The sequence below is a fragment of the Eucalyptus grandis genome, chromosome 7 (assembly GCF_016545825.1).
Source record: "Eucalyptus grandis isolate ANBG69807.140 chromosome 7, ASM1654582v1, whole genome shotgun sequence".
In the NCBI taxonomy this organism is placed as follows: domain Eukaryota; kingdom Viridiplantae; phylum Streptophyta; class Magnoliopsida; order Myrtales; family Myrtaceae; genus Eucalyptus; species Eucalyptus grandis.
Genome location: NC_052618.1, coordinates 40,709,692 through 40,719,562, shown reverse-complemented (window position 1 = coordinate 40,719,562; position 9,871 = coordinate 40,709,692). Strand labels below are relative to the sequence as shown.

The following is a 9,871-nucleotide window of genomic DNA, read 5'->3' as shown; positions in this document are numbered from 1 at the left end:
AACCATGGATCCGCCAATATTCGACGGGAGCGCGCGTTTCCCCATTTAGCCGATTTTTGAATCCCTTTTTTTCTAGTACATCTAGGAAGGAAGGAGGGCAAGCCAAAGAGGGAAAAAAAGGGGCCTGCAAAAAGCTCACCCCCTTTTGCAAAATCTGCATTTTGCAATTCGATAGGTCAAGGAGGTGGTGGTGGTGGTGAGAGTCTGAGAGAGAAAGGAGAGACAGGTCAAACCGTGAAGACTCGCCTGCGGGGCCGACGGTCCGGAGGAGATCGAACCGGACCGGACCGGCCCGGCAGGAACGAACCCACCGGCCGAGCCGCTGGCCGGAGCGGAGCCGAGCCGAGCGGAGCGCGCGGGGAGGCCTCGCTGCTTCCCCCTTCGATCTCTCTATCTGGCCATATTCTCGTGGCCTGCGTCTTCCTTCTCTCTCCTCTTCCTCCTCCTCTTTCTCTCTCCTCGAGACCGAATTGGATAACGCGGATTTTTCTCCGCCCTGCTCCATTACGCCCCCCTCGCCCCTTCTCTCTCTCTCTCTCTCCTCTGCGGTTTTCCATTCATTCGATTCTTTCCTTCCTTCGAGTCTTGTTTTTTTTTTTTTTTTTTTTTTGGGGTGGTGGGGGCGAGCCGATTCTCGCGGCCTCCTCTTGGGTTTCCGCCGCCGCCGCCGATTGCCTTGCGAAAGACGAGGGCTTTTCCGCCGCCGCCGCCAGCGCTTCCCGACGGAGAAAGCCGGTCCCGGTCGCCGCCGAATTCCTAGGGTTTCGGCCCCCCCCGGAGGAATCGATTCTCCGCGCGGAGAGGTACGCCGGGGTTGGGGGGGAGCTGCGGTTTTGTTTCCGAATTTAGGTTTGCTCTGCTTTGCTGATTAATGAGGGGGAGCCTCGATATCCGTCGGTCGCTCGTGCGTGTTTGTGGTTTTTCGTTTTTTTCTGTTTTTCTGATTGATTTGTTTGTGAAGTTTTTGAGTCCGCACGGCTTCGCTTCGTTTTGGGATTGGGGGAATTGCTGAATCTTTGCCTTTTATGCTCGCGAATTGGACTTTTTGGTGGTACTTCCGCGTCCATGTGTAATTATGGATCGTATGGGGGATGTGATGCGTCAATTTTTACGTTGCTTTGATGGGAGTCTCTCGGGACAAATTCGGCAAGCGGTGAATTGGGGTGGACTTTCGTGTTTTGCTGTTTAAGGGGGGTGTGCAGCGGAGGACTTAATTGGGGCTTTCCTGATTGATGTTAAAATTTTTATTTATTTTTGTTGGCCTCTTCGCAATATGGTAGGAATAAGTTTTGGTTAGCGCATGCAAAGGGGTGGTTAGGTTGACCATTCTGGCTTATTTAATGAAGTGTCCATGGTGAAGGGTTTGGTTTTATGCTGTTTTCTTAGATGGAGTTTGGCTAGTTTGTTTCCCCCCATTATCTAGTCACCACTCTTATTTTGGTTAATTCTTAGAATGTGACTTATTTCAGAGGTTCATGATACCCATCTACACTCTGCATGGGTTATACAGTTTATACTGTCATTTATGGTCTTAAGGCATATTCTAGAGTGTTGCATTTACTCCAATGTCCAATTTAGGATTTTGTGAATGGATGAGAAATTAATATTAGAGTATTAGTTGCTTTATTGCCTTTCCTTTTTTTTGGTTGATCAGTTGGGACAGGCATTGTATTGCTCTGTTAAAAATTTGAATGATAGAAGAAATATAGAGATCTCCTGGTACATATACTCTTTATATCAACTTCATATTGGAAACTTCATCTAACCAAGTGCACTTTTAGTTCCTATGCTGTGTGAGATCACGTTCTGGTACTTGAATGCTGGGGCTGTGAAATTGGGCATTTAAATTGTTCAATTTCATTGATCTGCATTGCCATTTTCATGCCTTTCGAGGGATTGATTGGTAGTTTTGTGGGTCATTGGAAATAACCTATAACAGCCTCAGTTCTTTGTCTGCTGTTTCTTTGTCCGATTGTCTTAGGATCTGCTTTTGTTTTTGTGCCTAGCATAATGTTTAAATTTGTGGGAGCGGTAGTGTTTTCTTCTGTATTGGCATCTTTTGGAGGATACATGATCTTCGTTATCCTTTTTTGGTCCTGGAGGAAGGGAAATATTCAAATGTAGCTTTTGTGATAGTGTCTGTATTGGTGTTGATAGCCAAAGTACATTGGGTGTTGGCTCGTTGGGTATGTCATTTTCAATTTTGTCATGTATGTCTGAGAATTAAGGTTTAAGCATGAAGTTGAAGGGTGTGTTTGGATAATCTTTTACTTTCTGCTTTCTGCTTTCTACTTTTTGCTTTTTGCTTAGTCCAAATCTTGCAGTGAACAAACGTGGACTTCCTTTTTTTTTTTTTTTTTTTTTCTTGTTACACTTGAAACTTTCGCTATATACAAATTTTGACATGCATTCACATGTATTTTCCATAACTGATTGAAATTTGCTTCCATTGAAGCATAAATAAACGCGCCCTAATTTGACAGATTGAATATCGTTTCTAAGCTTTGCAGTCAATCTTTATCCTTAAACATCTCTTCACGATTTTTTTTTTTTTATATGAATCTTTTGTGCATAAAACTTGTGTTTCTACTTAGGTCACACTGTAGACATCTATACATTGCTACAACTACTGAAATGATGATTATATAGTTGTCTTCGCAATAACATCATACACTATTGTTAACTGCTGTCTGGCAATTTTAATCTATTTGCACATGGATTTCAGATTACGTTTGGATGGAAGATACTCCTTCAATGTTTCAAGAGAGCTTTTCCCTCTAGCTAGCGTGATGTGTTTCGTGGTCTTGTTTTGACATTATCTATTGTGATGGCTGCTGATCAAAGAAGAAAGCTGTCAAATGGTGCTGCTAATGCTGATAGCACTTTGCGTGGACAATCTAGGGCAAAAAGGAAACGTGTGGAATCAGTAGAAGATGGCTTAAACACAAAGTCTCATATATCTCTTCAGTGGGATGTGAACCAAGCGAGGGTTATCGCTAAGAAGGAGCAAATTGGCATCAGTTGGAGAGATTTGAAAACGTTTGTTGATACTCCGCCGCATGGTCACAATGTCTTGGCTGATGCCTTTGATATCCCGAGAGAAATATTTGACTTGGAGAGTTTGAAGAATGTTCTCTCCCACGAGGTATTTTCATATAATATGGTTATGTGAATTGCCTGTGCCTTTGCATTTTCAGATGCTCTGGAAACTTACCAAGGTATTTCAATTGGAACATGCAGGCTTGGAAAAGTTGTCTATCAGAAAGTGAGAGAAAATTTCTGAAGCAGTTTCTTCCCAGAGAAGCAGAGGCAAAGGAAGTTGTTAAATCATTGTTCTCAGGAGATAACTTCCATTTCGGAAATCCTTTAACCAACTGGTTAGCATCGATTTGAAATATCTCATTTGAAGATAATTTTCTTTGCAAGTATCATTCTGCGTTGATGCACTTTGTGCTTGTGGCATGGTCCGGTGTCCAACATAGAGAGTTGCTCTCTTTCATGTTGGGATGGTGCAATTTCTGACATAAGCAATTTTTCCTCTTCCTGTCATCAAGAAAAGCATACCCATCTGTAGTTGTGATTGCTCTTTCCGTTGTTTATTGCCCAATCAGGTATTCTTGATATGTAATAATTTGTTTTAGGTGACCGTGGCACTTATAGGTTGTCCTCTTTTCTACACCAAACCTTGTGTCTTTTGTTGTACGTTGTGTATTTCTTTTGTGCAATTGAACTTGACGATTCACAGAAAATCATGTTTATGAACCTCCTATATGAGAAACTCTGTCATGCTTTTCGGGATTTGGAAATTCTCCTAGTCATTTGATATTATTTCTTAACAGCTGGCGCAATCATCTCTTTTACTTTTTGAAAAATCCACATATTTGGAGGGAGTCCTTGTTCTTTGTGCATGTGCCGAAGGTTTTCTGTTGGATTGACGAAATTGAGACCTTACTAGGTCATCTCTGAGCAGATTGGAATCTATGAGCCATGTTCATCAACAGAAGAGGAATAGTATTAGGCAAAGTAGAAGAACTGTTGAATTTGCTTGTAGGACTGGAAGGGATGAACAGTTGAAAGCTTGGTGAAAATTTGTTGATATATGTTTGAATATAGATTGAAAACATTCTGATTTTCTGTGAGATTGTAGTTTATCCTTGCTGCATGTCAGAAGAAAATTGCTTTCTTAGATTGGAAATTTTTTCTTAGACTTCAAAGAGTCAAGTTAACCATTGGGCTCAGCTTAAATGTCTGTATTTTAATAGGGCGTGTTGACTTTTAAATGTCTGTACTTTGACAGGGCTTGTTGAAACTTTTAACTTTGTGAAAGAGTGCTATTTGCATGTTGTTATTTAATTTTAACTCTCTATTCTGATTATGAATTGATCTTTTTCTCATTGTATTGAACGCCACTATAATCATCCAATAGTACCTTCCATTCCTTCCTGACATTTGGTTATGAAGTAACGGTTGTTTATTTCTGCCTTTGCTCATTAAATTTTTTCAGTTATTTGGGCAGCCTTACCTGCATCTGTGCTTTTGAGTGTCAAGTCTCATCACCCCCTGCCCGTCATAATTAACAAAAAGGAAATGTAAAATAGTCTGGTAGTTCGACCTTTTCCTTCCTCAAAATGGAAAGTTGGGGGGATTCTCTGATTCTGAGCTCCTAATGAAACTTGTGACTGCAGGGGTGCTTCACTTCAATCAGGTAATTTGCATCCTGATGCAGTTGTTAGACGTGAACAGCAATTAAAGGCGGAAAAGAAGGAATACTACTCAGACTTAAAGAAATATCACAATGAGTATGTAAAACATGTTCAGCCCCCTTTTTTCTTCAGTATTTTGCTTGTTAGACTGCATTTGCATTGACATCTCAATTGTTTTCCCCCTTGCAGTATTATAGGATGCTTGCTGAAGCTGAAGGAGAGTTGGGAAAGCAGCAAGGACCCAGAAAAAGAATTTGTCCAGAAGATCCGGAGGCTCGTCCCTTTCTTATATATTCTATATGCATATTGATGATGACAACATCTAATTGAGAATTTACCTTTCACTTTCAGCAGGTCCAGAAAGAATGCAGGAAAAAAGTTCTCTTCACCTGCAAACGGATCCATATTTCGTGAATTTGAAGAGAGCGTCTCTGCTTCATCTGAATTTTCCTCATGGGATGGAGATGAGAGGTCAAATAACAGTGATAAGCACCTATCCACTGTTCTGAAGGGTGTAGTTTCAAAGAAGAGGTAACTGATCCATGCAAAGAGTTCTTTGATGTTTGCCTTCAAGCCTTCCCGAAGGAGATAGGTTGATATTGATAGGGGAATCTCCTGTTTCTTTGAAGTTAATGTGGTGTGTCTATTCTGAAATTTCTGAAGTGTGGTCTCTATATTCTCTGGGTTCTTTTGTTTGGTTTAACGAACAATTGTTTAGTGTGTTGTGCTTCTCTCATTCTGCTTTCTCTTTTTTTCCTTTTTATTTTGTTTCGAATTATTTTTGGTTTCTTCCACTGTTCCAAAAATTACTCCAGGTGATCTGCGATAGAAAGTGCTATTGAAACCCTATTTGTTGGAGACATTATACTTTGGCAGCTCCAGAAAAGCTATTTGATTAAATAACATGTGTAGCCATCATAAATGTGGAATGACGTAATATTTTCATTGCTTGTGATTACTAAAATATATTTTATGAGGGGTCATGTCCACTTATGCGTGCATTTATAATTTATGAATCTTGCAAAACCTTTGGTTGCAGGATTGGCGAGAAAGGCAAGGGCAAAACCAGCAATTCATTTGCTGTCTTAGATAATGTGCTTAAGGCGCAAAAGAAGCCAAGGAAAGACAAAAAGCTAAGCAAAAGTAGCATAATCTACAACGATGGAGCCAAATACATGTCCTACATCAAGGTCAGTATTTTCTTATCTTAGGGAGGTTGACTAAAAGGCCACAGCTTGGAAATTGAGTGAATCGGTGTAGTTGGGGCACATGTATCTCCATCTCTGAGAATTGTTTTACCTGTTGGTTGATCAGTAGTGTAAAGCATGTGAATTTTAAAAGCATTTCCATGTCCCTTGTTCCGGCCAGAATCAGGCACCATATACTAGTGCTGCCAAGCTCAGGTTCCACTGAGCCAGAAGCATATAATAGTTTTCCTTCTATCATTCAAACTATCTGGCTATGAGCACGGATCAGTTATCTGGTTTAGCTCCAATCTTTCTTCATCGTTAGGGGACCTTGAACATATTTGGAACAATATCAAGTCGTAAAGCTTAGGAACAATGCTTCTTAAACTTAAATATTAATTAAGCTTCTCTTAGTATGATTGTTGGAATATTGTGGAAAATTGCTACAAGCTTTGTCATAGTTTGTCCTTTTGTGCTTTCTTGTTCAAGCGACTAGGTGACATGGTGAGAATATGTTATATTTTTGACCTTCAAAATCTCCTTTTCCATTGTCTGTTCTTGCATATCATTAGTGCTATGAACCATAAAATTTACTAAAATTGGTTGTTGATATTGGTACTGGAGTTGGCTTGTACATTATTCCTTTTTTTTGGCCACCTGCACTCTTCTAACAATATGAAATTCTCTCTCGTCTACATTTATCTACTTGATTAAGGAGCATCTGTGTCAAGTTCGGCCATCGTCCCATAACGAAAAAGAGTCTTCACCTTTTTTGGTCCTTTGGACATGAAGTAGTCATATGATCAATCATTTTTTCAACTCTATTAGTATATGTAAGTGTGAAGGCATTCTAGACAAGTAACAAGTGCAATCTATTCCTTGTCATATGATCATTTCGTTTAAAATGTTCAGATCAGTAAGAAGCAGCATGAACTTGCCAAGAGCATGGAGCAATCTGGTACCACCATGCACTCCAAGTCACTCAGACCTCTTTTAGGCAATCTTGATGATTTCAATGTACAACCATATGAAGTATTTGTAGAAGAGGAGCAGAAGAAGTTGCATGAATACTGGTGAGTTATTTACATTATAGCTTCAGTTTTTATTTTCCTGGCATATGTATATTGAGCATCTGTTTTTGCCTAGGGTGCGATTGGCAAAAGAAGATATCCCTTCTACATATGCAAGGTGGAGGAACATGCAAGAGCAGAAACATCATATGGTTAGGGCATTGGAGCAAGAACTCAACGAAAGAGGAGAATCTTTCAGAGAGGTTCTTACTGTCCTCCTCTTTTACCTGCATTTTTTGGCTACCATGTACATGAATATTTACATAGAGCTATGATTTTTTCTGAAATTGACCTCAACATGAGCTTCTACAAGTCTACTGCGTTAAGAATCTTCATATGATTTAGTCCTGCAGCTTTTCTCTAGGCATTGCTGATGTGTTTTCTTCTGACAGGATGGTGAGGATGAGGAAGAAACTTCTGAAAGTGTGTCTGTGGATGAAAGTGTTGATGGGGGGCAGAACACACTCAACATGGAAAATGAGAAAGAGTCTCTTTCAGGTACCTCGGAGGATCAAAACGATGACACAAAAGCAGAATTTGCTTTTGATGGGGAGAATGATGAAGAGCCGGAACCTGACTTTTCCCCCGACAGTAGAAATGATCAAGCCACTGGCCTCGCTTCAATCATGCAGGATGACCAAGAGCCTATTCCTGGATCTGTGCATGATCTAAAAGATGTTGATTCGGTAGACAATATTTCTACTGTGCATGGAGAGAGAAGTCCTGTTCCTGCATCTTCCCTCAACCCACCTATGAAGGAGATATCCCCGCTTAGTGGCTGCCATGATTTTAACCATCTGAATCTCGAGTCTGTAGATAATAGAGCAACCTCAAGAACAGATAATGGTCCTCACAATGTATCAGCATTCTCGAGAACCCCTCTTCCTGTGTCTTGCCACAACCCATCGATGAAGGAGATATCCCCACTTAGTGGCTGCCATGATTTTAGCCATCTGAATCTCGAGTCTGGAGATAATAGAGCAACCTCAAAATCAGATAATGGTCCTCACAGTGTATCGGCATTCTCGGGAACCTTGAGCCACACTAATAGAATGGCTGGTCAGGGACTTCCTCTCTCTTCTGGTGGTGGTAACATCTGGCAACCGGTAAACATGCTCCATCCTTTCTATGAGTCTAATACAGGCCCTCAGGGCACTTCTTCCAGTGAGTTGAAACTCACCCATCCTCCGGTTAATGACGAGCAACGAGGGCACTGGATGGATCTTGAATGCAACTTGCATCAACAATCAAACGAGGGTTCTCTGAAATCCTATCCAAACCCAGACCAAAATGAACTTCTCCAATCTATTCTTAAGGGCCAGGACATGATGTCTTACAATCAAGAGCAGAAACCTACAGAGTTACACTTTGCTCCATCAAACAGTGTTTTGATGGAAGATTCTCGGTTCCCCAGTCACTTCCATCAGCAGCCAAGTCTATCTATGCCCCTGGAGCAAGTACAGAAGACTGGAAACGAGGTTGTTTACATGCAGCAAAATATGTCCAACAATATTTTCCCCGATGGAGGTAGATATTTATTCCAGAGGCCAGAGCAAGTGCTTCCTGTCAACACGCAAGATTGGGCTGTGAATCCTGTTCGTGTGCCTGACCCTCTACAACCTCCTCTAATTGGTGGAGATTTGTCCAACCAAAACTGGTTTTCTGGTGAACGTCATGTTCGTGGAGGCTGGACTAGTTCAGGCACAGTATGTGCCCTGAGCCAGAGTATTGGAAATGCAAGCAATCTCGATCAGGGTTTGTACAGTGTCTTGTCACATTGCAATCAACTACGTCCATCAAGCACTTCTTATGATGCCATTGGCTCTGCAGAGCAGTTTATTCCTTCAAGGAATTATGGTCTGGTGGGCGGGCCTATGCCCAGCATGAGTAATGTTTTACCTCCGGCAGCCCATTCTCTTGATTACATGAATAGGCGGGACCCGACAACTTCCCTCATGCCTAATGACACTGGATGGATAAACTTACCGCATCCGAACTCAAGCTTAAACGACCCAATGGGAAAACCGTTCTTGGGTTCATGGAATCAATAGCAGCAGAGCCTTGTCCATTTATCTTTCTCACAAAATGTCAGAAGGCGACCCCAAGAAGCCATTAGAAGTAGATGCCTGTAGCAGGAGTTTTGACTTGATAGTTTATAGGAGCAACAAGTTGCGAGGTTTTCGAGATCCGCAGGTGTTGGATAAAACCGTCCAGGATAGGTTTCTGTACATACCCATACAAGAGCCAACCCAGCACAGTGTATATAACTAGCCGTTAGATCTTAGATGAGCAAAAATTTTTATGGTAGGACAATTTTTCCGGGCATCTCGAACATGAAAAAGGATGATTGAGCCTTGTTTTTGTGATTCTACTCTCTGTCTCCATCTTCTCATCTCTCCACAAGAGTTCGTCTCTGTAATTTTGGCATCCATTGACTCCTGGAATAATGAATTGCTGATATACAGCCCGATAATTGCTCATCTCATACCATTCCATAATTGCTTGTTCTACCCATCTATGAATCTGCTCCAGATTGAGCTGCAAAGTGATCCACCATCTTGGGTCTTCTTTTGGGATGCGTCACCGACCAAGTGTGTGTACAGACATGGGATTGCTTTGAATGGCTGAGGAACCTGAACCTTTCTGGTTAGTTTCCTCGGCCTAGTCGTGATGTAGGTAGGCGGTGAGTTGACTGAACCTGCGTTGTTTCATGTTTGTTTCCTTGAATCAATGATTTGCTCGGTATGCTCCCAGGGGCCCCGACGGAGGTAACTCTTTCTCTTATCATTTGATCAGTCAAAAAAGTCTTACGGCTTTTGTATCTCTCTTCTTTTGCTGCGTGTATTTCTCGTTTGGTTATGATTGTCTTTGTGCCATTTCTCAAGTACTCACGAATCAAGATCACCCGACA

The 9,871-nt window shown here is 41.5% G+C and overlaps 1 protein-coding gene across 1 annotated transcript; it reads left to right on the top strand.

Moving 5' to 3' along the window:
- Positions 1-400: 400 nt before the first annotated feature.
- LOC104453522 lies at positions 401-9,454 on the top strand. Its single transcript, XM_010068103.3, has 10 exons — positions 401-803; positions 2,726-3,145; positions 3,241-3,377; positions 4,686-4,799; positions 4,893-4,976; positions 5,058-5,234; positions 5,743-5,893; positions 6,803-6,963; positions 7,037-7,163; positions 7,353-9,454. Exons 2-10 carry the CDS (start codon positions 2,828-2,830, stop codon positions 9,009-9,011), a joined length of 2,928 nt encoding a protein of 975 aa, XP_010066405.2. The 5' UTR covers positions 401-803; positions 2,726-2,827; the 3' UTR covers positions 9,012-9,454.
- The last annotated feature ends 417 nt before the right edge of the window (positions 9,455-9,871 follow it).

What these genes read in the sequence shown, in the direction of transcription:
- LOC104453522 (XM_010068103.3), top strand. Translation starts at nt 2,828, where the DNA reads ATGGCTGCTGATCAAAGAAGAAAGCTGTCAAATGGTGCTGCTAATGCT. An exon ending in GGAAATCCTTTAACCAACTG is followed by an intron (nt 3,378 to 4,685) that starts GTTAGCATCGAT and finishes TTGTGACTGCAG; the next exon opens with GGGTGCTTCACTTCAATCAG. An exon ending in TTAAAGAAATATCACAATGA is followed by an intron (nt 4,800 to 4,892) that starts GTATGTAAAACA and finishes TCCCCCTTGCAG; the next exon opens with TATTATAGGATGCTTGCTGA.